The sequence below is a fragment of the Camelina sativa genome, chromosome 15, assembly GCF_030686135.1.
Source record: "Camelina sativa cultivar CO46 ecotype springtype chromosome 15, ASM3068613v1".
Classification (NCBI taxonomy): domain Eukaryota; kingdom Viridiplantae; phylum Streptophyta; class Magnoliopsida; order Brassicales; family Brassicaceae; genus Camelina; species Camelina sativa.
This window is the reverse complement of record NC_141894.1, coordinates 3,395,073-3,418,642: the sequence shown is the minus strand read 5'-3', so window position 1 is coordinate 3,418,642 and position 23,570 is coordinate 3,395,073. Positions and strand designations below refer to the sequence as shown.

At 37.9% G+C, this 23,570-nt stretch overlaps 8 protein-coding genes and 1 pseudogene across 20 annotated transcripts; 5 read left to right on the top strand and 4 right to left on the bottom strand.

The window, feature by feature from the left end:
- The first annotated feature begins 862 nt into the window (after window positions 1-862).
- LOC104745028 (putative serine/threonine-protein kinase PBL1) lies at window positions 863-3,982 on the top strand. 2 transcript variants are annotated; one of them, XM_010466186.3, is made up of 4 exons: window positions 863-1,115; window positions 1,752-2,484; window positions 2,580-2,837; window positions 2,982-3,982. In XM_010466186.3, exons 2-4 carry the CDS (start codon window positions 1,825-1,827, stop codon window positions 3,741-3,743), a joined length of 1,680 nt encoding a protein of 559 aa, XP_010464488.1. In that variant the 5' UTR covers window positions 863-1,115; window positions 1,752-1,824; the 3' UTR covers window positions 3,744-3,982. The 2 variants fall into 2 exon arrangements, with proteins under 2 accessions (XP_010464488.1, XP_087344150.1); XM_087488024.1 differs by lacking the exon at window positions 863-1,115 and having other exon boundaries at window positions 1,683-2,484.
- A 172-nt stretch (window positions 3,983-4,154) lies between these two features.
- LOC104745027 (F-box protein At3g08750 pseudogene) lies at window positions 4,155-5,079 on the top strand (annotated as a pseudogene).
- A 275-nt stretch (window positions 5,080-5,354) lies between these two features.
- LOC104745026 (uncharacterized) lies at window positions 5,355-7,076 on the top strand. The gene is made up of 7 exons (XM_010466183.3): window positions 5,355-5,670; window positions 5,783-5,863; window positions 6,015-6,121; window positions 6,209-6,286; window positions 6,401-6,502; window positions 6,585-6,666; window positions 6,763-7,076. Exons 1-7 carry the CDS (start codon window positions 5,532-5,534, stop codon window positions 6,879-6,881), a joined length of 708 nt encoding a protein of 235 aa, XP_010464485.1. The 5' UTR covers window positions 5,355-5,531; the 3' UTR covers window positions 6,882-7,076.
- A 376-nt stretch (window positions 7,077-7,452) lies between these two features.
- LOC104745025 (serine/threonine-protein kinase AtPK1/AtPK6) lies at window positions 7,453-10,148 on the top strand. The gene is made up of 6 exons (XM_010466182.3): window positions 7,453-7,593; window positions 7,988-8,857; window positions 8,940-9,022; window positions 9,139-9,433; window positions 9,531-9,635; window positions 9,720-10,148. Exons 2-6 carry the CDS (start codon window positions 8,249-8,251, stop codon window positions 10,026-10,028), a joined length of 1,401 nt encoding a protein of 466 aa, XP_010464484.1. The 5' UTR covers window positions 7,453-7,593; window positions 7,988-8,248; the 3' UTR covers window positions 10,029-10,148.
- Window positions 10,149-10,300: 152 nt separating this feature from the next.
- Window positions 10,301-13,326, top strand: LOC104745023 (serine/threonine-protein kinase AtPK2/AtPK19). Of its 4 annotated transcripts, none has more exons than XM_010466179.3 (6): window positions 10,301-10,585; window positions 11,127-11,973; window positions 12,066-12,148; window positions 12,246-12,540; window positions 12,663-12,767; window positions 12,870-13,326. In XM_010466179.3, exons 2-6 carry the CDS (start codon window positions 11,338-11,340, stop codon window positions 13,176-13,178), a joined length of 1,428 nt encoding a protein of 475 aa, XP_010464481.1. In that variant the 5' UTR covers window positions 10,301-10,585; window positions 11,127-11,337; the 3' UTR covers window positions 13,179-13,326. The 4 variants fall into 4 exon arrangements, with proteins under 4 accessions (XP_010464481.1, XP_010464482.1, XP_010464483.1 ...); XM_010466180.2 differs by having other exon boundaries at window positions 10,505-10,669; XM_010466181.3 differs by lacking the exon at window positions 10,301-10,585 and adding an exon at window positions 10,652-10,903.
- A 601-nt stretch (window positions 13,327-13,927) lies between these two features.
- LOC104745022 (thioredoxin H9) lies at window positions 13,928-15,458 on the bottom strand. 4 transcript variants are annotated; one of them, XM_010466177.3, is made up of 5 exons: window positions 15,090-15,458; window positions 14,843-14,932; window positions 14,593-14,712; window positions 14,341-14,463; window positions 13,928-14,248 (listed from the first exon to the last, which is right to left on the bottom strand). In XM_010466177.3, the coding sequence occupies exons 2-5, from the start codon at window positions 14,861-14,863 to the stop codon at window positions 14,090-14,092; spliced, it is 423 nt and encodes a 140-aa protein (XP_010464479.1). In that variant the 5' UTR covers window positions 14,864-14,932; window positions 15,090-15,458; the 3' UTR covers window positions 13,928-14,089. The 4 variants fall into 4 exon arrangements, with proteins under 4 accessions (XP_010464479.1, XP_010464478.1, XP_010464480.1 ...); XM_010466176.3 differs by having other exon boundaries at window positions 14,843-14,881; window positions 15,090-15,450; XM_010466178.2 differs by having other exon boundaries at window positions 14,843-14,881; window positions 15,177-15,450.
- An 837-nt stretch (window positions 15,459-16,295) lies between these two features.
- Window positions 16,296-17,639, bottom strand: LOC147926231 (ubiquitin-conjugating enzyme E2 11-like). The gene is made up of 5 exons (XM_087488006.1): window positions 17,470-17,639; window positions 17,122-17,219; window positions 16,911-17,038; window positions 16,708-16,812; window positions 16,296-16,613 (listed from the first exon to the last, which is right to left on the bottom strand). The coding sequence occupies exons 2-5, from the start codon at window positions 17,189-17,191 to the stop codon at window positions 16,473-16,475; spliced, it is 444 nt and encodes a 147-aa protein (XP_087344132.1). The 5' UTR covers window positions 17,192-17,219; window positions 17,470-17,639; the 3' UTR covers window positions 16,296-16,472.
- A 911-nt stretch (window positions 17,640-18,550) lies between these two features.
- LOC104745020 (ubiquitin-conjugating enzyme E2 11-like) lies at window positions 18,551-19,920 on the bottom strand. Of its 6 annotated transcripts, none has more exons than XM_087488002.1 (5): window positions 19,798-19,920; window positions 19,588-19,682; window positions 19,193-19,320; window positions 18,967-19,074; window positions 18,551-18,874 (listed from the first exon to the last, which is right to left on the bottom strand). In XM_087488002.1, the coding sequence occupies exons 2-5, from the start codon at window positions 19,661-19,663 to the stop codon at window positions 18,731-18,733; spliced, it is 456 nt and encodes a 151-aa protein (XP_087344128.1). In that variant the 5' UTR covers window positions 19,664-19,682; window positions 19,798-19,920; the 3' UTR covers window positions 18,551-18,730. The 6 variants fall into 6 exon arrangements, with proteins under 6 accessions (XP_087344128.1, XP_087344131.1, XP_087344130.1 ...); XM_087488005.1 differs by having other exon boundaries at window positions 18,967-19,071; window positions 19,798-19,910; XM_087488004.1 differs by having other exon boundaries at window positions 18,967-19,071; window positions 19,762-19,854.
- Window positions 19,921-20,103: 183 nt separating this feature from the next.
- On the bottom strand, window positions 20,104-23,528 carry LOC104745019 (putative inactive receptor kinase At3g08680). The gene is made up of 3 exons (XM_010466175.3): window positions 22,905-23,528; window positions 21,087-22,426; window positions 20,104-21,004 (listed from the first exon to the last, which is right to left on the bottom strand). Exons 2-3 carry the CDS (start codon window positions 22,360-22,362, stop codon window positions 20,364-20,366), a joined length of 1,917 nt encoding a protein of 638 aa, XP_010464477.1. The 5' UTR covers window positions 22,363-22,426; window positions 22,905-23,528; the 3' UTR covers window positions 20,104-20,363.
- Window positions 23,529-23,570: the final 42 nt, after the last annotated feature.

Genomic DNA, 23,570 nt, shown 5'->3' with positions numbered 1-23,570 from the left:
TATTGAACAAGCAAAGACAAAATACTACTAATTACTTATACTTATAATTAAAAAAAAAAAGGACAAAACTAGTTTTCCAAGTTTGACTGAGATGTCGCTTTTCTCGAGGCCCCTCCTCCTCTTTACTGGAAATCTAGGCTTTCTCCTCCTGATTTTACAGTTTTTTTTCCCTACCTTATCTGTTTTCTATATATTGTTATTTTAATTTTTAGTTATAAGGTACACATTTTAAATGGCTATTTCCTAAATCAAACCTAAACTATATAGTGATATTACAATTGGTACAAATTGTTAACATAATAAATTAGATCATTAAAAATAAATTAGCTCACTCGATTATTGATATTTTAAAATATAATTCAAGTTAGAATGGATAATAGATACAACAATATCATCGTTAATTAGTAAATTAAATCACAATGATTAAGAAAATAGAGATAATTATTAAGTAGTTTTTCTGATATAGTGATTGTATTTCATATGAGATGTGATTTTTCCAAAATAAATGATATGTGATATAGCAAAATGAACTTTGAAGAAAACTATTAAAAAAAAGGCTATTAGTTGGAACAACATCAAGTAGAGTTATATCTTTTTGAGCAGTTACATTGTGTTAATGAGAAAATAATAATAATAATAAAATGTGAATGAGGTAGATTTGTAGTATAATATTTTTTTGTGACGAGGTTATAGAGAGAAAGAAAACAAAAAGTGGAAAGAAAGAATATAAAAAAGTAAGAGTAAGAGAAAAATTCCAAACTAGTTAGCTGAGGAATTGAATTAAGATTTTGGACAAAACTCATAAAAAGATAGAAATAATATAGTAATAAAATCTTTGGATATCTGTTTTGGTTTGAACTTTGACCACTGCCTCTTTTCAGGTCCCACCAATTTTATTTTGTGTTTCTCTCTCTCTCTCTCTCTCTATATGACTCTCTCTCTCTCTCTCTCTCTCTCACTTTCCCAAACAGACAGACTTGTTTAGTTTTCCTCACCCCTTCTTCTTCCCAGAAATTTCTCGTTTTTTTTTTTTTTTTTTTTTTGCATATCTTTCTCTTTCTCTCTGTAGCCGCAGTCTCCTTAGAATTTTCTTGGGTTCTCTTTGTCTCTTCCAGGTTTGAACTGATTTCTTCTATCTTCCCATGTCTGTTTTTGATTTTTCTAGATCGAAGAAGACTTCATGTCTTTTTTCTTGCGTTCGGATAACGAACTTTCTCACGGATAGATTTTGATTTTATCCTAAGATTTTGTTTAAATGACAACTTTGGTTTCATCAATTAGCTCACTTTCAAAAGTGATTTTTTTTTTTCTTGAATTTGAAAATATCTATCCAATGATAATGCGATTTTAGAAAAATAAAAAGGGAAGTTCGTTCGTTGTATTACTGGATTTAATTGTCCTTGTCTCTTTGTCTCTTTACCGAATTTAATCTAATTGGATATCTCGTCATTAAACTAATCCAAAGCGTGTCTTCTTATTAGATTATACAATCTTTGCAGTTCTTTTTTTGTTGTTGTTGCTGTTTCACTGTTAATTGAATTAGGGTTTATGTAACTGTCCTTTTGCTTGTTGTTGTTGCTTCAACTTCTTAAATTCTCAACCCACGAGATCTGTATTTCTACTGAAAAAAAATTGTTTATTTCTATGGCCAACACATGCACACACACAAAAAAAACGGATCTGGGTTTTCTAAAAAACTGTGTATTTTTGTGTGATTTGCTAATCAGTTGTATCTCTTGAATCATTTTCAGGTGAAATTTTGATTTCTCCTGAGTTTATATGTATATTAGAATAACAAACAGATTTTAGAAGATTGGGAAAAAGATGGTTTTGGGTTGTTTCCCTTTGAAGAGCAAGAAGAAACGAGGCTCCGTGTCTATGAAGCGGTTTGATCCTGAAGAAAGTAAGCCAACTGCTTTACCTCAGCCACCCAACATTGCAAGTCGTAGTTTACAATCAGCTCCACCCAGCTTCAGAACTCGAGTGAAGCCAATTCACTCTACTACTAATGGTGGAACTGGAGATATGAGTAGCCGGGCAAGAGTGATGTCTGCTCCCTCAAGCATTCACGGTGCTGTCGAACGGGATCTTCTTGCTGGAGTTTACCATGATGAGCAAGATGACCAACCAAGAGATGCTCGTCCTTCTACAAAAGAATCTAGTCCTCAACCGCTTCCTCTGCCATCTCCAAAGACTGGTTCGTCTTTGAAGAATTGGGGAAGCTTTAAGTCCTTTAATGGAAACAGCGGTCGGTTATCCGCATCCGGAGCTGTCTCTGGACCTTTGCCATTGCCACCTAGCGCCTCTGTTAGGAGCTTCTCATATGATGAAGTGGCTGCTGCTTGTAGCGCTTTTTACTCTGACCGTTGTGTGTTGGAAGGTCTTTCATCTGTTATGTACATGGCTTCTTTTGGTGATGAAGCTTCAACCTCTGGCTTAAAGAAGGTCGACGCAACTGTTGTGCGACTTAACGTAACTACTCAGGTAACTAAAATCTTTTGTGGTTATTGTTACCTCTTTTAAGTCTTGAGGATATTTATTTATGTGTTTGTTGTTTCCTTAATATTGTTATTCTACAGAGTATCAGAGAGTTCATTAATGAAGTGAACACATTGGCCTCGCTGCAACACCAGAATCTGTGTAAACTGGTAGGCTATCATGCCCGTGACGGTTTGGACACTAGAATGTTGGTGTACGAGAGGCTTGCTCACGGTAGTTTGGACCGGTTGCTGCATGGGAGATCAGATGGTCCTCCACTTGATTGGAACACTAGGATGAAGATTGCTCTTTGCGCAGCTCTAGGTTTAACCTTCTTGCACGAAGAAGGCCCGTTTCAGGTACATTTGTGCACTTGGATGATAACATATATTAGTGACTGAGCCTTTTTCGTATTGATAACATGTTGGTGCATCTATCAAAAGTTCGTGAATTTGGATGCACATATTGGTGACTGAGTCTTTTTCATGCTCTGAATGAAACAGGCAATGTACAATGAATTTTCTACTGCTAATATCCAAGTCGACAAGGATTTCAGCGCCAAGCTATCAGGATACGGTTGTGCAGGCCATGCTCCAGAGACAGAGACATCAAACAGTTCAGCACTTGCGAATCTCTCGGTCGAGACAATAGAGAGAGGGCTTTTGACACCGAAGAGCAACGTGTGGAGCTACGGAATAGTTCTTCTTGAGCTGCTGACGGGGAGGAAAAACATGGACGGGGCTTACCCGAAAGAAGAAAGGAACTTGGTGAAATGGAGCAGAGCTTTTCTAGCTGATGACTGCAGGCTCTCACTTATCATGGATCCTCAGCTTAAAGGTCGGTTTCCGGCTAAAGCTGCAAGGAGCGTAGCGGATATAGCACAGAAATGTCTGCAGGTGGAGCCATCAGAGCGTCCAACCATGAGAAACATTGTGGATCAACTGAAAGTGATACAGGACATGAAGTACTCGTGTAGGTTTCCGTTAATAGAACCAGCACCTGTCGCTGCAAGGAAACATATGGGAAGATCAAGCAGTCTCAACACCATTATTTGGACTCCAGCTTCAGTGCCACCAAGGTCGAGCTTTTCACCCTCGCCTCCACCACGACAACAACCGTCGATTTCACCCACAAGGGGAGGAACGGTCGTGTTCGCACCAGTGTTTCCGCCACGAGCTTGTTCATCGTTGGAGGAGATGGCTAGGGAAGAGGTTCGGAGATCGTCTTCAGCCAGTGGTAGGAGAACTAGTCTGGAAGGGTTTTGATTTGTTCATATCTCTCTCTCTCTCTCTTCTTTCTTCTTTTTTCCTATTTGTTTTATATTTTTGGCGTTGATTTGTTTTTTTCGGATTCCAAATATATTAAAAAGAAAAAAAAAAGTTTTTTCTTCTTCTTTTTCTGTTTTTGCGTTATTTATAAATCCGGACATCGAGCGAGTTGTTGTACATAATAATCAACATTTCTTCGTCTTTAGATTTTAATAATCAACCTTTGTACATATCAACACAATTCTTTAAAAGTACAGTTTATGGAATGTTTTGTGTATGGATAAAAACAGTAATGTCACAGTTTCATTTTCCTTTCCTTATTCGCCTTCAAATCTTAAACGAAAAAGAAACCATATTCAAGAATCAATCTCTCTGATTCGATTCAAATCTTTTTTTGTCACAGTAAGCAGCGTCGCATGGCTTCTTCCTCAAAGCGTTTGTTGTTGCCAACACTGCCACTCGAGTTGATAGAAGAAATACTTTACAGGACTCCCGCCGAATCATTGATCCGATTCAAATCGACGTGCAAGAAATGGTACGTTCTCATCACTAGCGACAAAAGATTCATGTACAGTCACTTGGATCACTCTCCGGAACGGTTCATAAGAGTATATGATCGTCAGATCATGGATCCGGTGAGTGGAACACTCTCAGTTGTATTAATCCCTGACGAGTTCCGCGAGTCGTATCCGATAGATTCTATGGTTCACTGTGATGGACTCTTGCTGTGTACGTGTGAAAAATGGAATAACAGAGAGTTAAATACGCAAAACTCGCAAAACTACGATGATGTATTGGATAACATGTATTGGATTGCTGTGAAGAAGGAACATTTCATTGTAAGTTTTGATTTCTCCACTGAAACATTCAAGGAGATATGCGTTTGTCCTTCTCCTTGGGTGACTCGATTGGCCTGTTTCAATGGAGATAGACTCTCTTTGTTACTACAAGCTGAAGAGAGTCAACGGGGATTGAGGTGTGAATGACAAACAGTTTGACTGATGGGGTTGTTTCGTTTAGCCAATACTTCAATGTAACTAGCCATGATCTCCCACCGTTACATATCCATAGTGAAATGGCTCGTCCAGGATACTCCATTGGCAAGCACAGGAATATAATGGTGTGGTGTGAGGCAAGTCTACAAGAAGAAGAAGAAGAAGAAGAAGAAGAAGAAGAAGATTATGATAAATGGTATATTCGCATCAAGTTTTACGAATTTGATCAAGGTGGGATCACGAAACAAATCGAGACAGCGAAACATGGACAGTATGACTACTATGATCCGTTTATTTGTAGCTATGTTTATGTGCCAAGTCTGATTCCTATTCCCTAACAGAGGAACAAGAGGTAGAGTTATGATGAGTGCTGTTTCTGTGTTCTTAAAGGCTCTGTGTAATATTTTGTTGGTCTTTTGTGCTAGTTGAAAATTTGAAGTCAACTATGAGACTGTACAGATGTTCTTGAAATTGACTTCTGGTTTTGGTATTACGATCTTGACAAGTTCATGTTCATATCATAGTATCATACACCTTGATTATACATAAATAAAATGAAATTGACTTCTGGTTTGGTTTTGGTTTTTAACCGGATAATTGAATTGAACCGAAGTACGGTTCGGTTTGTTTATGGTGTGTTAAAGGTTGGTTCAATTGAGAGTTAAAAAAAAAAAACTTGCTTCCTCCTCGACTCCTTCTGGCTACTTCTTCCCTAGAGGACCTTATCCACACCACAGCCAACAACACTGAGCGAGCGACTCCGTTTGTCTCGTCGGGCGGAAGAACTAAAATGGCGGGAAGAGCGATATATTCAGTAACTTCATCTCCATCATTGTGCATACCTTATTCAGCTGCTTCATCTTCATCGATCTCACTATCTCGATTGGCGCTCCCTCTTCGGATTTCTCCCCGAACCAACAGATTTCCCAGTTAATTTCTCTCCGCATCTCTAACAAATTCGAGGCACTCTATGCAAATTGATTTTGAACTCTTTTTTTTTTTTTTTTGTATAATATATATCCGGACGAATTTGAATTGCAGGGATTCACTGCTCTATGTCTGCTAACGACATCAAAGCCGGTACAAATATCGAAGTCGATGGTGCTCCTTGGCGTGTTCTTGGTATCTTTCTTCCTCCTCAATTCGCTCTTACCTATAGGTTATCTGGAATTGGTAGATAGTACTGTTACTAGTTCATGAGGATTTAACCATTGTTTTGGCTTTGATGCTTGTACTTTTCTAGTCTATTGAGTTTTTTTTTCTTGTGGGGCAGAGTTTCTTCATGTGAAACCAGGGAAAGGTGCGGCATTTGTGAGGACTAAGATCAGGAATTATGTTAATGGCAGCACAGTGGAGAGAACATTTCGTGCTGGGATTTCTGTAATATCCTTTTCTTTGTTTCTTGTATCTTAATCCGGCGAATGATTCTAGTTGCACTGTCTTGACTATGATCATTCTATGTTACAGGTCGAGGAAGCTAACATATACAAAGAAACCAAACAGTTCACATACAAAGATGGGTCTCAATTCGTTTTCATGGATTTGGTATGTCATCCTTACTTCTCTTATTCACTAATGTAGCCATGGTATAGCTTAAAAATTTGAGTACTAAATTGTTATGGTTTTCTCTTGGTTATCAAATTTTATTTTATATTGTAGACCACATACGAGGAAACATGTCTTAACGAATCTGATATGGGTGAGAAGACGAAATGGCTGAAAGAAGGCATGGATTGCATTTTGCTGTATTGGAAAGACAAGGTACACGCGTTAACATGGAATGTAAGTAGTTCACAGGATTTAGGCGGTGATGCTAACTTGTTTCTGTCTGGACTGTTGCTAGGTTATCGATTTCGATCTACCGATCACAGTTAAGTTGAAAATTGTTGACGTTGATCCTGGCCTTCGCGGTGACACTGCGCAAGGTAATAATAATGTTGCACAAACCTCTTGCTTAGAGAGAATGGTCCTTGTATTTTGGTTTAAACAAGCCTGAACCAAGTTGTGTTATGGATGTATAGGTGGATCAAAGCCGGCGACACTGGAAACAGGTGCAGTAGTTACTGTACCGCTCTTTATTAACGTAGGTGAAGAGATATTGGTGGACACTAGAACCGGTGCATACATGAACCGGGCGTGAAGCGGATCTACACCTAATTTAAATTGGGTTACTAAATAAGGAGGCAATGATAAATCTTTTTTGCGTATATGAGTATGTCCGAGGACAAATATTTTGTGTTTTCTTTTTTGGAACACCCCAAGACAATTTTTCGATTACATAAGAAATTTGTATAACTATATTTAAATTTGAGTAAAAACAGCAAATTCATCGTCAGAACCCACAATGATTCATACACAAAACATGAATCAACAACTCTTGACGTTGTTAGTGAAGTCGTCAAAGAGTCAGCTAACCCAACAAGTTGTTACATAAACAACTATTAAGACTTAAGACTAAAGTTGAAGAAGCATCAAGTTAGGGGATATTCGATGGAATATGGGATTGTAATCTTCTGAAAACGGAAAGTTATCTGAACGTATATATGTAATTTGATCTCATGGTTTGAGTTTGAGCTATTGTCAACCGTGGATTTGAAATCCGAAATCCACATAATCCGGGAAAAAACAAGAATCAGGGACGTCTAATGATGGGCTTGATAAGAGGCGGCCCACTAGAATAAAAGAAAGAATTAGTGGACAAAAAAACCTCCGCCGCATATTTAACAACTGGTCAACGTTCTCCCAATAGGATACGAACACGTGTATAGATCCCTGGATCTGCGATGCTTCTCTTAAATTCTCCTCTCGTCTTCATTTCCATCCTCGTCTCCTTCCCTCAGCCATCCTCTCTGGTAATAATCCCCTCTCTATCTCTTGCATTTGACTTTCCGTTTTAACATAGTTTAGATTCAATGTTTTTTTTGTCTTTCTGGATCATAGAAGTTATCAAAATTCATGAATTGTTTTTTTAAACCACGAAACGTATTTTTTAGATTCAGGTCATAGATCTCGATATTTGCATGAAATTTGCTTACCAGTAGATCTGAATTATCGAAATTTTCGGTTTTCCTAATCTGTTCTGAATCCGGAGATTGTTTAGGGCTTTGGGTTTTATTCAAGATTGTTTCTTTGCAGTGAAAAATTATCCCTTTTGATTCTTCATAGATTTGGTCATGTTTGAGATTTTGTATATGTACATGTGGGTAGCCTCTGATGAATCTGTGAACTTTTGATGATCTTTTGCAGAGCATATAAAACCTTCATGGCATTTGCGCACTTCTGCAGCATCCAGTGTTTCCTTAAAACCGGGAAACAACAAGAGCTTCTTCTCCTTGTTATCGGATTGCCTTTTCCCAAGATTTTCCAGATTAGCAATTGTTTTAGTCAGTTCTCTCCTCATTAATATCTGTCTTCGGTACAGAATCCCTCACCAGGCTTGTGGTGGTGAACTCTTGAAAGCTTTCTCAGTGATTCTGTATCGATCTTTTTGTTGTTGTTGTGGACATTATGGTTTCCTCACAGCGTCCTGTCCCCAACAAAATCCAGAAACAGCAATATCTATCCATCAGCCCTTCAGATTCTGTTTTGAAAGATGATGATGTTGAACTTGAGTTCTCTGATGTGTTTGGTCCACTCCCTGAAGAGGCCAATGATATTGTCTACGACGAGCCTGCTGTTGTCTATAGTCGATCCCACTCATTGGTTGGTCCCTCTTCCCTCGATAGTCATTCTTTGAAGCTGACTAAGCTCACCTTACGTGAGACTGAGGACTCTATTGACTTGGTGGAATGTATTGAAGGCGAATCCTTAAAGGAAAACGATGAATTCTCTGGTAATGACGACAGTGACAGTGACAAAGCTCTAGAGGGAGATATGGTCAAAGTCTCAGGTGTAGTAGGCAAAGATGATTTTGAGATTTTGAAGGTTGTTGGCAAAGGTGCATTTGGGAAAGTGTACCAGGTCAGGAAAAAGGAGACCTCTGAGATATACGCAATGAAGGTCATGAGGAAAGATCACATTATGGAGAAGAACCATGCTGAATACATGAAAGCTGAGCGCGATATTCTTACCAAAATTGATCATCCTTTCATCGTTCAACTTAAGTACTCTTTTCAGGTAAAAAATCCATCTTCCCTTTGTTTGCTGTTTTATAGTTTGATTTCATAAACGAGAGTACTAAATATACCCTTTTGTGCAGACCAAGTATAGGTTGTATCTTGTGCTCGACTTTATAAATGGAGGGCATCTTTTCTTCCAGCTCTATCACCAAGGGCTTTTCAGGTTTGGTGTCATTCCTTTTTGAACTACTTAACAAGTTTCACTAGTATTCTGCTAGGTTTAATTGGTTCTGTTTCACCAGAGGTTTAATTAGTTCTGTTTTTTTACTCTTTTCACAGAGAGGACTTGGCTCGTGTGTACACTGCAGAAATTGTCTCTGCAGTTTCCCATCTCCATGAGAAAGGCATAATGCATAGAGATCTAAAACCTGAAAACATACTCATGGACACAGATGGTCACGTGATGTTAACAGATTTCGGTTTAGCAAAGGAATTTGAAGAAAACACAAGATCAAACTCCATGTGCGGAACCACGGAGTATATGGCACCTGAAATCGTTCGAGGAAAAGGACATGATAAAGCTGCTGACTGGTGGAGCGTAGGGATTCTTCTTTATGAGATGCTCACAGGAAAGGTAAAAGCCGCCTTCTTTGTAATTTGCATTAAGCCTCTTCTCTTAGTAATTTGCTAAGGTGATGTGTTGTGTGATGCCATTTGATTTCCTTCTGTAGCCTCCGTTTATGGGAAACAAAGGAAAGATACAGCAGAAAATCGTGAAAGACAAGATCAAGCTTCCACAATTTCTGTCTAACGAAGCTCATGCGATGCTGAAAGGGGTAAGTAAACATGAAAAAATCTTTGTTTACTAAGAATTGTGGATTTAGAGTAATACTGGTTCTGACTTTGTAATGAATGTATAGCTGCTGCAAAAAGAGCCGGAAAGGCGACTTGGAAGTGGACCGAGTGGAGCAGAGGAGATAAAAGCGCACAAATGGTTCAAGGGAATAAACTGGAAGAAGCTGGAGGCTAGAGAAGTGGAGCCAAGTTTCAAGCCTGAAGTATCGGGAAGGCAGTGCATAGCAAACTTTGACAAGTGTTGGACTGAAATGTCAGTTTTGGATTCTCCGGCTAGCAGTCCGAGTTCGGATCCTAAGGCCAATCCATTTACCAACTTCTCATACGTGAGGCCTCCTCCTTCATTCCTTCAACGATCCACATCCAATTTGTAGATGAACTATATATTATGTTATTCCTGCTTCTTTTGTTGTTGTTTTCCGCCAAATGTATGAACATGAAAACAATCTCGGTTGACTTAAGAAGCTTAATTTATATTTGAGTTGTTTATGAGACTCTGAAGTAGAGTTGAATCACGTTTTCAATTGTTTTGGTTGAGAACCAATTATTGAAGTCGAACAACTAACAATGACCCTTTCGACCTCGTGAAGAATATAAAAAAAAACGTTGAGAACGTGTACATTACACATCCTGTAAACTGTTAGGTGATAACGATACGTGTTGCTTTTGGACCAGAGTGGTGGTGTTTGTAATGGGCTTTAAATAATGCCGCCGGCCCACACAAAAAAACAGAGAAGAAATTATAGGTGTCCCAATAGAACAGGAACACGTGTCCTGACCCCATGATCCACGATGCTTCTGAAAGACATAATAAAAGAAGAAGCCACGCGCCTTCCGAAACCTTTTCCTTGTGGGTTTTGGCTTTGGCTTTCCTTTTTAAGTTTCTCTTCTTCTCTCCTCGTCTCCTTCCTTCCTCAAAGCATATTCCCTGGTAAAATCCCTCTCTCTCCGTCTTTGACTTTTTAGCTCTCGCAGTGTTTGGATTCCTTTTCTTATTCTAGATTTTAAAATTATTGTAAGTTCATATTATTGTTTCTACGACACGAAACCTTTTTTTTTAGGGTACAGCTCATAGTTTTCCTCTGTTTATCTGGTTTTGTTCTACAAAATTGCTTGTGTTATGCGGCGGCCCAGCTTTTTTTTTTTTGATCAACGAACCAGCTATTGTTTTTTTTTAACCGATTCTGAATAGGGCAATTCTAAAACTTCTGGGTTTTATTTGGGTCAGATGATCATCTAAAGATATTAGGTCGGTGTGGTGTTTTCTTAATGTCAAATATGTTGACTTTATTATAGCTTTTGGCTTTTGGTAATTCAAAAAAGAATCTTTTCCACTTGCTTATTTTTAATTCCGTATCCGTCTCTCTTCATTGTTTTTGGTCAATAATTAGTTAATGTACTTTGAGTTTTTTTTCTTTTCTTTTCATGATGATGTCTTAAGTCTTAACCTCTTCAACTTTTATGAACTGCAGATCTTAGAGCACTTTGATGGCATTTGGGCACTTGTGCAGCAACCACTGTTTCCTTAAAATTGGGAAACAAGAAGAAGAGCTCATCTTCCTTGATTTTGGTTTACTATTCCAAATTTTCTCCCTCACTCACTCCATCCGTAGCCAATTTGGGTGAACTTGTGAAGCTTTCTGTTTCTCTGTGATCATTCTTTTGGACGATTTGTTTAGAAAAATGGTTTCTTCTCAGTGTCCTGTTGTTGCCAACACAAACCTGACTGGCAAGCCGTTTCAGAAACACCTCTATTTATCCATCAGCCCTCCAAAACCTGTCTTCAATGATAACCTTGAGCTCGACTTCTCTGATGTTTTTGGTCCAATGCCTGAAACTAACTCCTCTGAAGACCCCAGTGATGTTCTTTGTGACGAGCCTGCTGTTGTCTACAGCCGATCCCACTCATTGGTTGGCCCATCTTCTGTCGTTAATCTTTCTTTGAACCTGAACAAGCTTACCTTACGTGAGACTAAGAACTCAATTGACTTAGTGGAGGAAGAGTGTCTTGAAAAAAACGATGAATTCTCTGGTAATGATGAAGACACTGACAGTGATAAATCTCCAGAGGGAGAACTAGGGGAGGTTTCAGGCGTAGTAGGCATTGAGGACTTTGAGGTATTGAAAGTTGTGGGACAAGGTGCATTTGGGAAAGTGTATCAGGTCAGGAAAAAAGACACCTCTGAGATCTTTGCCATGAAGGTCATGAGAAAAGATAAGATTGTTGAGAAGAACCATGCTGAATACATGAAAGCTGAACGCGATATCCTTACAAAAATCGATCATCCATTCATTGTCCAACTTAAATACTCTTTTCAGGTACATGTTCCACTTTTTTGTCTATCTGTTTTGCATCCTTTTGATTTTACTTCACTACTTCTTAACTTAGAGTGTAATACATTCCCTTGCAGACCAAGTACAGGCTATATCTTGTGCTCGACTTTATAAACGGAGGTCATCTTTTCTTCCAGCTCTATCACCAAGGGCTTTTCAGGTTTCGTGTAGATTCTTTTTCCTTGAACCATCTTTAGAGTTTCGCCAAGAATTTGTCTGCAAGGTTTAAACTAGTTCTGTTTTTTACTGTTTTACAGAGAGGACTTGGCTCGTGCGTACACTGCAGAAATTGTCTCTGCAGTTTCCCATCTCCATGAGAAAGGCATAATGCATAGAGACCTTAAACCTGAAAACATACTCATGGACGTTGATGGCCACGTTATGTTAACAGATTTTGGTTTGGCAAAGGAATTTGAAGAAAACACAAGATCAAACTCTATGTGTGGAACTACCGAGTACATGGCCCCTGAAATTGTTCGCGGTAAAGGACACGATAAGGCTGCCGACTGGTGGAGCGTAGGGATCCTTCTCTATGAGATGCTCACTGGCAAGGTAAAAAAAAAAAGAAGTGTGTTTTTTTTTCTTTCTTTTGTTGCATGAGAAGCCTAATGGCTTGGTATTTGTTTAGGTGATAACTGAAATTGTGTTGTAATGTCATTGTTTTACTTGTGCAGCCGCCTTTTGTCGGGAGCAAAGGAAAGATACAGCAGAGTATAGTAAAGGAAAAGATCAAGCTTCCGAAGTTTCTGTCTAATGAAGCTCATGCTTTACTGAAAGGGGTAAGTAAATATTCTTATGAGAAGACTCTTCTACAATCTTTTTGTACTTTGAAGCATTGGATTTAGAGCAATTCTGATTCTGACTTTGTAATGAATATGTAGCTGCTGGCAAAAGAGCCAGAAAGGCGACTGGGAAGTGGACCGACTGGAGCAGAGGAAATAAAAAAGCACAAATGGTTCAAGGGAATAAACTGGAAGAAGCTGGAGGCTAGAGAAGTACAACCAAGTTTCAAGCCGGAGGTTTCAGGAAGACAATGCATAGCAAATTTTGACAAATGTTGGACTGAAATGTCTGTTTTGGATTCTCCGGCAAGCAGTCCGAGTTCGGATCCGAAGGCCAACCCATTTACCAACTTCACATACGTGAGGCCTCCTCCTTCATTCCTTCACAGATCCACATCCAACTTGTAAATGAACTTTAACGACATGTTACTCCTGCTTCGATCACTGAAGCATATGAACATGTAACAAATCTACGGTTGACTTGACTAAAAAAAACTGTTTTATATTTAATTTACGATATCTTATTAAAATAATGAAAAAGGAATGTATTGATCGAGAAGAGATTGTTAAATTATTGAACCAGAGCTGCTAATATTTGACCTTTGACCCTCTTCAACGTAATAAAAACGTAATATCATAAAGACGTTTCTTTGGACCACCAGACTAGTAGCTAGCATTTACCTTTAAGGCTTTAAATATTAGAGTTTAGTTTAAGACAAAGTTCAAGTCAAAGTCAGATGGTTCTTTTGAGTCTCTTAACTTACAATACAATTTAAAATTTGCAAGAATTATTCACAAACTCTCTATTCTTGGAAACAAAACTATGTGGAGTTTGAAGAAGAGTCATATCTTCACTTGCAATATGTTAGCTCATATTCAGACTAATTATAATATTCTAGCTCCAATATTTTTGGCCCTATTATGTTCTGCTTCTATCTGGTTTAGAAACCGATCTCTGCTTGAGCGATTTGTGACAAATGAAATCCGCAAGTTTAAGAGAAAGATCAAGATGTCATAAATACTCAAAGCATTGGATAAGTGCCTTTCATTAGTAAAGTGTATGATGATATCAAAGAAGAAATCAAAGTAGAGAGAAGCTTCTAGGCTTGCAACATTTAGATTGCGACGATTCAAGGATATATTGAGTACTGAGAGAATCGAAAAAAGATGCATATTATATAAAAACAGGAAGCTCTTCTCTAACTCAATTGTTTTTAGTGATCTTTTTAAACATTTTACATTACACAACCAAATTGATCACACGGTGAAGAAGACACAAAGAACAGACCTCAGAAGATACAAAAGGGGTGCTAGTAGAGTCAAGACCGTTGAGGACTAGCAGGCACAGAATCAATGATAGAAGTAATCTTCTTTTGTAGCTCTGGTTTGTTAGCTCCAACAAGCTTGCCTATTTGCTGTCCATTCTTTAGGAAGAAGAAGGTTGGTGTTGCCTTTATGTCCCATGATGAGCTAAAATCCTGCACACATAATCATCACACAAATACATTTAAAGAAAGACGTTTGTGTTACGCTGAGGAGAAGACGAGAAACAAGAATAAGAGACACTTACGCTGAGTTCATCAACATCTACAAGAAGGAACATGATATTAGTGTGTTTCTCTGAGAGCTCGATGTAGAATGGTGCCACAATCTTACAAGGACCACACCATGTCGCGCTGAAGTTTGCAACCACCTGTTTTTACAGAGAATTAGAGAGAAGAATATGGTTTATTTATGAGATTGGTTGGCATTGAGATTGAAAAAAACACACACACACTCGATGAGAAAAAAAAAAAAAGAAAAAGAGAGGAGAGATAATTACGATTTTGCCATCACGGGCAGCTTCAGCTAATTTGTCATCCCAGATCTCTTTGGTTGTAACCAGATGAACATTGCCACCGGAAAACTCAACGTTGTGGATGGAATCATCGTCTCCTTTCCCCTACGTACCAAAGCAAACAACAACAAAAAAATCCTCTTCTTTTACATTATCATCGCAGAAACAACAAATACAATCAGGACAACATGCGACAAAGAACCAAGCCAAAGGTTTTGTTGTCTTAATTCATTACCTTAGAGACGCAGCTACCCATTTGAATGTTCGAATTCGCCTGAAATATATAAAAATCGATTCTTTTTTTTTTATTATTATTGCAATTTTCCTGGAATTAAAAAACTTTCAGTTCATCGAATTGGCGAAGAGTGGTTTGCAATAACAACACGAATAAACCGAAAACTTGAAAACAGTTTAGGCAACCAACAAAAAAAAAAAAAAAAAAAAAAAAAAAAAAAGAGAATCTAAACAAGGAAAGAACGGACCTTTGAGATCGGATAACGATCAGAGAGGCTGAAAAGCCTAAAACTTTTAGAGACAAACAAAGAGAAAGGAGATAATTTATTTTTTACCTAAACTTTTTTTGTGTTTTGTGTGTTTGTAATCTGGTGTTGAGAGGATGGATGATGAAGAAAATGGAAGAAACGCAGTCGTATTGAAGGAAGGGGGTGAGAGAAGAGGAAGACCAAATTAGAATGAGTCGTTGATTGGAGAAGAAGCTCTCCCTCCCTCCACCATTAAATGACTCAACTTCTATTTATTTCTCTGTAAATTTACGACTTTGCCCTCCTCTTTTCCTCTCTGTCCGTCCCACCTTTTTTTTTTTTTTTCCTTTTTCGAGAATTCACTTTATTAGTTGGTTTTTAACGCTTTTTATAAATAAATTCGAATAAATTATACTATAACGAAATTGTTGTATTGTATAGTTCCTTTTACTAATTTTTTTCTTAATTATTTTTTTTTCTAATTTTTATTTTATGTACTTTTAACAGTTTTTTTTTTTGCCAAGTCTTAAAGTTAGATTGCTGTACTTTTTTGTAGTTTGTCGGCAATTGAGATTGCAGTTACACATGCAATGAAGAAAGTACCGAAACAAACAATGTGAATCGATAGTTCGATACCACAATTATCTAATTTTGTGACTACTGTCTAATAACTAATAAGTATGTGTTAATTGATACCACAATCATCTAATCTTGTTTAGTGACTAATACAGATATTCCTTTAAATATATAAAGCATATTAATAGTGAAATAAAGGGGAACACCAAAAAAGGACTTTTAAAGCTTATTTTTCAAGTTAGAAGACAAGTCAACCCATTGTACAGAGATCTAATCTCTCAAATTTTTTCCCATCTTCTATATTGTTCTACTAGTATTCCTTTTTGTTTATACCAATTGTTGAAAAAGAAAAGACATTGCAATTTTCTTACGTACTATATTGTTTATAAATCGAGTACTACTATTTGATAACAAAAAGCCAATTTTCCGAACTTCTTAGGAGCACTAGTGAGTAATATATATTACCACTTTTTGTTTAAAAGTATGTCACAGTATTCTCGATATAGCGCTACTCCAAAATAGTTTGATGGTAATACTCAGAAGGATGAATGAATGAAGATTGTTGTAGGTTAAAAAAAGTTCACTTTTGAAAACGAGTCTACAGACTCTTTAAGTGATGAGAGAAAATCATAATGTAGATCAGGTTTAATATAGATAATTAAGATCAGCTAAATAAGTCGTTTGATTATGATAATAACATAATATCGTTTGCTAATATAATATAAACCCAACAAAAAATCATATGTTTTTTTCTTCAAATTTCCACTTCCATGCAAAGTAACAGAACCTTTTTGCTCTGTTTTATCATCAAGTGGCATACTTCTGTGTCCAGCTTTGCGCAATCGACTCGTACTTGGGTTTATCTACCATGTACATCTGGGCTATCTCCGGCACAAGAGGATCTTTCGGGTTCGGGTCATTCAACAGCGAGCAAATCGACAACAAAACCTAACAACACAACATTCAATCACTGTCATTAACACACCAAAAAAAAAAAAAAAAAACTCATACAAAAAAATACCACAACATACAAAACACAAACCTTGGATATGGTAAGAGCGGGACTCCATTGCTCTTTCAGGATATCAAGGCAAATGCTTCCATTGCTATTGATGTTTGGGTGGTACACCTTAGTTATGAAAGAAACCTACAACATAGTATACACATCGCTAATATAAGTCTGATGATCATAAAAAAAATTCATGTCACAAGAGATGATTAATTAGTGAAAACACACAACAATACCTTTGGTGGCTTGAAAGGGTAATCTGGAGGAAAGCGAATGGTGACCATAAATACTCCTCCGGCATACGGACTGTCATGGGGTCCCATGATAGTTGCTTGCCAATGAAACATGTCTTCACCCACAGGACCTAATCAAAGAATGAAGACGTTACAATATTTCGTCATCAACTCACACAACAAAACAAAACATAAAGGAATCAATCTAGATTACCTGCGCTACAGTTTGAAGGAGGATCTCTTTGCAGATCCGTGAGCTCTCTCGCAATACGACGATTAGCCATGATCTCAGACACGTAAAACTTGCAAAAACTGCAACAAGACAAGGCAACGCAATGAGTATTTATCGAGAGAAGAGGAGAAAACTTAAAACAATTCAACTAATTAACAACACATAAAAGATCATAGAGGAAGAGCATGATTCCCAAACAAACAACACAGACGCAGGTAACGTAGGAGATCAGAAACCCTAACTAACTAACAAGTTACAAGTATTGCGAAACCAGAAAACAGAGAGAGCAAGGTTCGAGAGATAATCAGTTAGGGTTCGAGAGATGAGTACCACAACCGAAGCTTCTTTGACGGGCACTGACGAGAGAAGAGAATCTAAAAAATACGGAATGCAGCGAGCGAGCGAGAGAGATAAAGGGAGAGGGTCTCCTTGTGTTTATTAATATAGCCAGAGAATCTAAAAGAGTCAGTCTGGAACCTTCTAATTCTCATGCCAAATATGTTTATTTTCTAAAGTCATATTTTCTAAAGTCATATTAATATATCAGCATATATATATATATATATATATATATATATATGTGTAAAATTACATTATTATTAATTTATTCAAAAAAATATTATCTTATTATCTTATCGAATTTTGCTATTTTTTACACTGGCCCACTTCAATTGATAGAGTAAAAATTATTAATTTATAAAATATTAATTTATAGAGGTTTTACTGTACGTAGATTTTTTAAAACAAAAATACTTAGAAAAACCAAAAACGTTAGTTAAATTCAAAAATTTTTAAAAAACAGTTTAAATAGAAAATAATTGCAAAATTATTTATAAAAACCATTAAAAAAACTAATAGAAGTGTTAAAATTAACATTAAGTGAAAATCGATTGAGTGAAAATCGATTAAGTAAAATTAACAGAGGAATAGGATGAAAATCAATCTACGAACACGAGGATTTCCTCCGATCAATCTTGCGAATAGATTCTGAGATGAAGAATGACTTTGTTGTGGAGAGTGGCTTACTTCATGGATGGCTCCACAGTCTTACAGCGGCGATCAAACAATATTCCATAACTTGTTCGAGAAGAAACTGTATTTAAAAAGAAGATACAAAGTAAGATAATGTTTTTTTGTTTTCCTTGAGAATTTAAAGACGAGGAATTTTGCACATCATCATCATCCACATTTCAGAGTCTATTGATCATTCTTCTCAGCATTCATGGGGAAAGATGAAGCTCATCCTCAAGATTCAATTAAGAAATCTTCAAATGTGACTGTAATTGCTGACAATCATGTGATGCATACGTCCTCTGTCATGAGTGGACCAGACAATCCAAACATGGCGTTTGCGGTGGTTGCAACCAAGTGAGGAGGAAACAAGAGAGTAAAAAAAGTAGACCCATCGAAATAAATAATAAGCTAATAGTGATCAGAACAGAAGAAGAGTAGGTTACAGCTAAGTTTTACGATTACAATCGCATGATACCGTCTGCAGTGTCTTTTTTAATAAGTTTTATATATACATTTACATGCGCAATAACAGAGTCCCATTGCTTGTCTCGATCGAGACCAGACAACATTTGTCTTATCAACCCATTGCGTACTTTTGTGTCCAGCTTCTCGCAGTCGACTCGTACTTGGATCTATCTGTCTTGTATATATTAGCAATCTCCGGCACAAGAGAATCATCAGGGTTTGGGTCAGTCAGCAGCGAGCAAAAATACAACAAAACCTGATTTCCATAGCATCAACCACTCGCGTTCAAAATACGAACATAAGTGTGTTTAAATGGTAGTAGGGTAGGGATACAAACAAAACACAAACCTTGGATATGGTAATAGCGGGAGTCCATTGCTTTTTCAGGTTATCAACGCATATGCTTCCATTCCTATCGATGTTTGGGTGATACACCATAGTCTTAAAAAAGACCTGCTAAATCGTATACACATCATCATACATAAGATCTATGATAAAAAAAAAAAAAAAAAAAAAAAAAAAAAACCCAATGATCTTAAGAATGTCTCATTCTGCAACAGAACAGAACAAACACCTTTGGTGGGTCGTAAGGATAATTAGGAGGAAAATGAATGGAAACAAAAAATACTCCTCCGGCATAAGGGCTTTCAGTGGATCCCATGATAGTTGCTTGCCAATGAAACATGTCCTCAGCCACTGGACCTAAAAAATACAATGTGACAGCAAAGTTAGATCAGTAGAGAACATATTAACAAGAGGTACAAGACGAGAGATACTTGACATAAACTGAGCTCTGGAGACATGAAATGAAAGCTTTTACCAAAAAGAACTCTCAGAAGCAAAATATGGATTCGGTGAATGAAAGTTTTATTATATAAAACCTAACATCAAACTGATGAAATATTAACCAATCTAGTTCAGTGAGTCTCCAGTGCGAAATTAATGGTTTAGAGAAGTGAGAGGTTTTACCTGCGCTGCAATGTGAAGGAGGATCCTTGTGCAGATCCTTGAGCTCCTTCAAAATCCGCTTCGAAGCCGAACCCATGCGTCAGACACAACCAAAACTGCGGACACAAGAGATCAGTGAGTAGTCAGACGAAGATTCCGAACCAAACAGCACAAATAGTAAGTGATCAGAAAAACCTGAAAGCTAATCCTAAGGAAATTTAGTGGTTTTACCAGAGAGAGAGATGGTAGAATTGGATTACAGCTTCTCTTCAACTCCTAGTTTTGTCTCTTTATTATAGTCAGAGAGAATCCAAACAAGTCAGTCATGAGTCTCTGTCAGCACGCTGACCTATATTTATTTATGGGTAATATTGCATTTTAGTTCGTTTTTGTAACTTAATTAGCATTTTAGTACATGCACTATTCAAAAGTAGTGTAATTGAAACCCTCATCGTGAATGGTTCAAAATCCAAATCACAAGAGTCCTTTTTTTTGGATGATTGAAAAATTGAATAAAATAAAAAAAAAACCAAACCGGAAACTAATCGCACACTTAAAATTAAAACCAAACTAACAGCTACAAACCATTCATGGTGAGGGTTTCAATTACACTACTTTTCCTGATAATGTTTGGAACAAATTATGCAGTCAGACATGATAATAGAACTAGGAAAACGGTTTATTATAAAGAAGAAGAAGAAGAAGAAGAAGAAGAAGAAGAAGAAGAAGAAGAAGAAGAAGAAGAAGAAGGAAAAGCAAAATAAATAATGATTTGAGAAAAGAAAAAAAAAACCAATCTAAACCGGGCTATCAGAGCTTCTAATCATTTCAGGCGAGGAGGCTCTGTTACCAGAACCAGGACCAGAACCTGTAGGTCGAATCTCCTCAATCATGTTAACGACTTCCTCCATTGAAGGCCTAGTATCTGGATGCTTTGACACACAAGCCATTGCTATCTGCAACATCTGCACCATCTCTTCCTCCACGTTGTGTTGCTGTTTGATGAGCTCTACGTCAAACACTTCTCCAGTCCACTCCTCTCTCACCACTGACTGCACCCACTTGGGCAGATCCACCACTTCCTCATGCCCTGTCGTCTTCCCTGCTGCTTTCCCTGTCAGCATTTCTAGCAACAGTACACCAAAGCTGTACACGTCGGATTTCTTAGTATGTTTCCGGGTTTCTATGGCCTCCGGTGCTCTGTAACCTAAGCTTCTTGATGGGATCAAGGTGTGGTGGCTCATCAGTGGTGCTATACCAAAATCGGAGACACAGACATGAAGGTCTTGGGTTAAGAGGACGTTTGGTGATTTGATGTTTCCATGGAGAAGTTTAGCACCAGCTGCTGAATGGATGTGAGAAATTCCTCTTGCAGCTCCCAAACAGATCCTTAACCTTGTTTCCCAGTCCAGCGCTGCTCTTCCTCCCTCGTTGTGTCCTGCAATGAATTCATCTAAAAATGTTACTTCAAAGCCGCTTTCTTTATAATCTTTTGAATAACATGTGAAACATCATATTACCATGAAGCAGCATGGAGAAGTTGCCCCCTTGGTAGTAATCATACACGAGCAATTTCTCATCTTTTGAGAAGTAATAAGCACGGAGAGGAGCTACATTCTCGTGTGGACTGATCCTTCCCACGGCTTCCATCTGCTGCTCAAACTCCCGTTTCCCAGCTGCTACTTCTTTCAGCCGCTTCACCACTACAGTGGTTCCTTCCTCTAAGATGGCCTTATACGTTGTCCCATAGCTTCCTTTCCCTAAAACTTCAGCTGAGGCTCTGAGCAAGTCCTCAAGATCAAAGTTATATGAACTTCCTTCAAAGAAGACCAGCTTGTTCTTCTCTGCCTCTTGCACACCACTCCCAAACTCCTCTGCCTTGTTGTCACTCCTCCCGGGTTTAGCTTTTGGCACAGCAGTGCCTTCTTGCCCGCCATTTTTTTTCTTGGAACAGCACAGGGTTATGATGGCAAGAAGGATAAACAACAGAATTGAACCTCCAACTGCAATGCCTACAATAGCTCCAGTGGAGAGACCTTTTTTGTTTGTATCGTTTGGAACAGGGGCGGTTGTTGGTGTAGTCGGGGAAGGAGATGGTGCAGTGGTGTTCTCTGGGCATGGAGTAAGAGGAGCACCACATAAAAGACTATTCCCTTGAAACGATGACGCTGGGAAGGACTTGACAGAAGAAGGAACTGACCCGTTGAGGTTATTGAAGCTCAAGTTCAAGTATTTCAGGCGAGGAGGTAGGTTAGGAATTGGCCCACTAAGAGAATTGTTTTGTAGGCTGAGATCAGTGAGGTGGGTAAGGTTTTGTAAACTGGCCGGAATGTTTCCCGTTAGCGAGTTGGCAGAGAGATCAAGATTAACAAGGCGATGGGAAAGAGTGGGAGGGATAGTACCAGAGAAGTTGTTGTCATGAAAGTAGAGTGATCGGATAAACGGAAGAGAAAGAATGACAGATGGAATGTTCCCTTGAAGATAGTTGGATCTAAGGCTAATGATCCTGAGGGCATCAAGCTTCTCAAATGTTTTCTCTGGTAAAGGTCCATAAAGACCAGATCCAGGCAAACGAAGTGCGGTTACACGAGCATTGTTCTTGGAACAGGTGATGCCGGTCCAAGAATCACAGATTGGGATTGAGGAGTTCCAGTTGAGTTTGCGACTGTGAGGAACAAGAGACGCAAACTCAAGAAGTGCTTGCTTGTCTGACTCAATGTCTGCAGACAAACAACGGGAAACAAAAGGCGAGACCAAAAGAAAAAGGAAGGCCGCAACAATCTTCATCATCATCATCAATCAGTCCTTTTTTGTTATAATACTCTCAGGCTCATTCACATCAAAGCTTTCTCATTCAAAACTGCAAGAGAACACAAAACACATCATGTTAGGGTTTCCAGAGCCAAGAAGGACACCGACACATCATCACAGGATAATGGAAAGCTTCCTTAATAATAATGACAAATAAGGAACTTCTCCATAAGTGAAAAAAGCAAAAACCTATTGGACGACTTGTGTCTCACGAACCATAATGTGGAATGACGATAAATCCAATGCAACACTTATTCAATTATCAATCAAAATCAGAACTTTCGGAAGGTTTTTATGCACAATGTGAAGAATTCTCATGGGTTATATGAAATCTCTAAAAACCCAAATTACGAAAGTTACTAAATTTAGAATCGATTATGTAAGCCCAGATCTGTAAAATCTACAAGATTAGAAAACTAGGGTTTATTCAGCTAAACCAAAACAGAGAAACTAAAATTGAAAACGAAGAAAACTTAAGCTAAACAAGAAGAAAACAATAAGATCGAAAGTGAGAGAGAGAGAGAGACCTTTGAGGTGAGTTCAGACGAGAAGCGTGAAGGGCATTGGAAGAAGAAGCTGATCGTAGAAGAAGATGAGAGTGAGAGAGTGGAATAAATGCAAAGGAAAGGGGGGGATTGGGTTGTAGTGGAGAAATCACTTTTTTTTTTTTAACAACGGCATTTCGTGAAGAAGAAGATTGAGCAAAAAGCAGAAAAGAGTGAGGAATCTGGAATCGCCATTGATGCAGATTCAGTGACAAAGTGATAAAACAGTCAGAAGAGAGAGAGTGTGTTTTAGAGATTTAGCTTAACAAAAAACGTTGGTGGGGGGGGGTTATCTGGGGAAGAAGAGAGATGGAAGCTTCGGCGTGACGCCAACGGAGAGAAACGTAAATCTCGATGTTTCGGTTTCAGATTCCAAATCTCTCTTCTTCTTCTTCTTCTCTCTCTCTCTCTGTTGTTACTCCGATTTGCTTTTTGTTTTGCTCTTTTGGTTGGCTTAATGCCTCTCCTCCTTTGGGCTTTGACTCTCTTCCGATTTTTTAGATTTTTTTAATTTACTCAGCCAAATTTTATTTTGTCCTTTTGTTAATTTCTCTTCTCTTTTGTTTTGTTTTATTCTTTCTCAACGAATTAGTATATACTTTTATTAAAGGGCAATTACTGAAACTTCCCTACATTTAAATTCTCTTT

Excerpts from the sequence above, each read along its gene's own strand:
- LOC104745028 (XM_010466186.3), top strand. The coding sequence starts at position 1,825 with ATGGTTTTGGGTTGTTTCCCTTTGAAGAGCAAGAAGAAACGAGGCTCC. Across the intron at positions 2,485-2,579 it reads GACTTAACGTAACTACTCAG|AGTATCAGAGAGTTCATTAA; the intron begins GTAACTAAAATC and ends GTTATTCTACAG. Across the intron at positions 2,838-2,981 it reads ACGAAGAAGGCCCGTTTCAG|GCAATGTACAATGAATTTTC; the intron begins GTACATTTGTGC and ends TGAATGAAACAG.
- LOC104745026 (XM_010466183.3), top strand. The coding sequence starts at position 5,532 with ATGGCGGGAAGAGCGATATATTCAGTAACTTCATCTCCATCATTGTGC. Across the intron at positions 6,287-6,400 it reads AATTCGTTTTCATGGATTTG|ACCACATACGAGGAAACATG; the intron begins GTATGTCATCCT and ends TTTATATTGTAG. Across the intron at positions 6,503-6,584 it reads TGCTGTATTGGAAAGACAAG|GTTATCGATTTCGATCTACC; the intron begins GTACACGCGTTA and ends GACTGTTGCTAG.
- LOC104745025 (XM_010466182.3), top strand. The coding sequence starts at position 8,249 with ATGGTTTCCTCACAGCGTCCTGTCCCCAACAAAATCCAGAAACAGCAA. Across the intron at positions 9,434-9,530 it reads ATGAGATGCTCACAGGAAAG|CCTCCGTTTATGGGAAACAA; the intron begins GTAAAAGCCGCC and ends TTCCTTCTGTAG. Across the intron at positions 9,636-9,719 it reads CTCATGCGATGCTGAAAGGG|CTGCTGCAAAAAGAGCCGGA; the intron begins GTAAGTAAACAT and ends ATGAATGTATAG.
- LOC104745023 (XM_010466179.3), top strand. The coding sequence starts at position 11,338 with ATGGTTTCTTCTCAGTGTCCTGTTGTTGCCAACACAAACCTGACTGGC. Across the intron at positions 11,974-12,065 it reads AACTTAAATACTCTTTTCAG|ACCAAGTACAGGCTATATCT; the intron begins GTACATGTTCCA and ends ATTCCCTTGCAG. Across the intron at positions 12,149-12,245 it reads TATCACCAAGGGCTTTTCAG|AGAGGACTTGGCTCGTGCGT; the intron begins GTTTCGTGTAGA and ends ACTGTTTTACAG.
- LOC104745022 (XM_010466177.3), bottom strand. The coding sequence starts at position 14,863 with ATGGGTAGCTGCGTCTCTAAG. Across the intron at positions 14,464-14,592 it reads CTGCCCGTGATGGCAAAATC|GTGGTTGCAAACTTCAGCGC; the intron begins GTAATTATCTCT and ends CTGTAAAAACAG. Across the intron at positions 14,249-14,340 it reads TAGATGTTGATGAACTCAGC|GATTTTAGCTCATCATGGGA; the intron begins GTAAGTGTCTCT and ends TTATGTGTGCAG.
- LOC147926231 (XM_087488006.1), bottom strand. The coding sequence starts at position 17,191 with ATGGCTAATCGTCGTATTGCGAGAGAGCTCACGGATCTGCAAAGAGAT. Across the intron at positions 17,039-17,121 it reads TCCTTCAAACTGTAGCGCAG|GTCCTGTGGGTGAAGACATG; the intron begins GTAATCTAGATT and ends TTCTTTGATTAG. Across the intron at positions 16,614-16,707 it reads CCGCTCTTACCATATCCAAG|GTTTTGTTGTCGATTTGCTC; the intron begins GTTTGTGTTTTG and ends TTGTGTTGTTAG.
- LOC104745020 (XM_087488002.1), bottom strand. The coding sequence starts at position 19,663 with ATGGGTTCGGCTTCGAAGCGGATTTTGAAGGAGCTCAAGGATCTGCAC. Across the intron at positions 19,321-19,587 it reads TCCTTCACATTGCAGCGCAG|GTCCAGTGGCTGAGGACATG; the intron begins GTAAAACCTCTC and ends TGTATTTTTTAG. Across the intron at positions 18,875-18,966 it reads CCGCTATTACCATATCCAAG|GTTTTGTTGTATTTTTGCTC; the intron begins GTTTGTGTTTTG and ends TATGGAAATCAG.
- LOC104745019 (XM_010466175.3), bottom strand. The coding sequence starts at position 22,362 with ATGATGATGATGAAGATTGTTGCGGCCTTCCTTTTTCTTTTGGTCTCG. Across the intron at positions 21,005-21,086 it reads CTTCTCCATGCTGCTTCATG|GACACAACGAGGGAGGAAGA; the intron begins GTAATATGATGT and ends AATTCATTGCAG.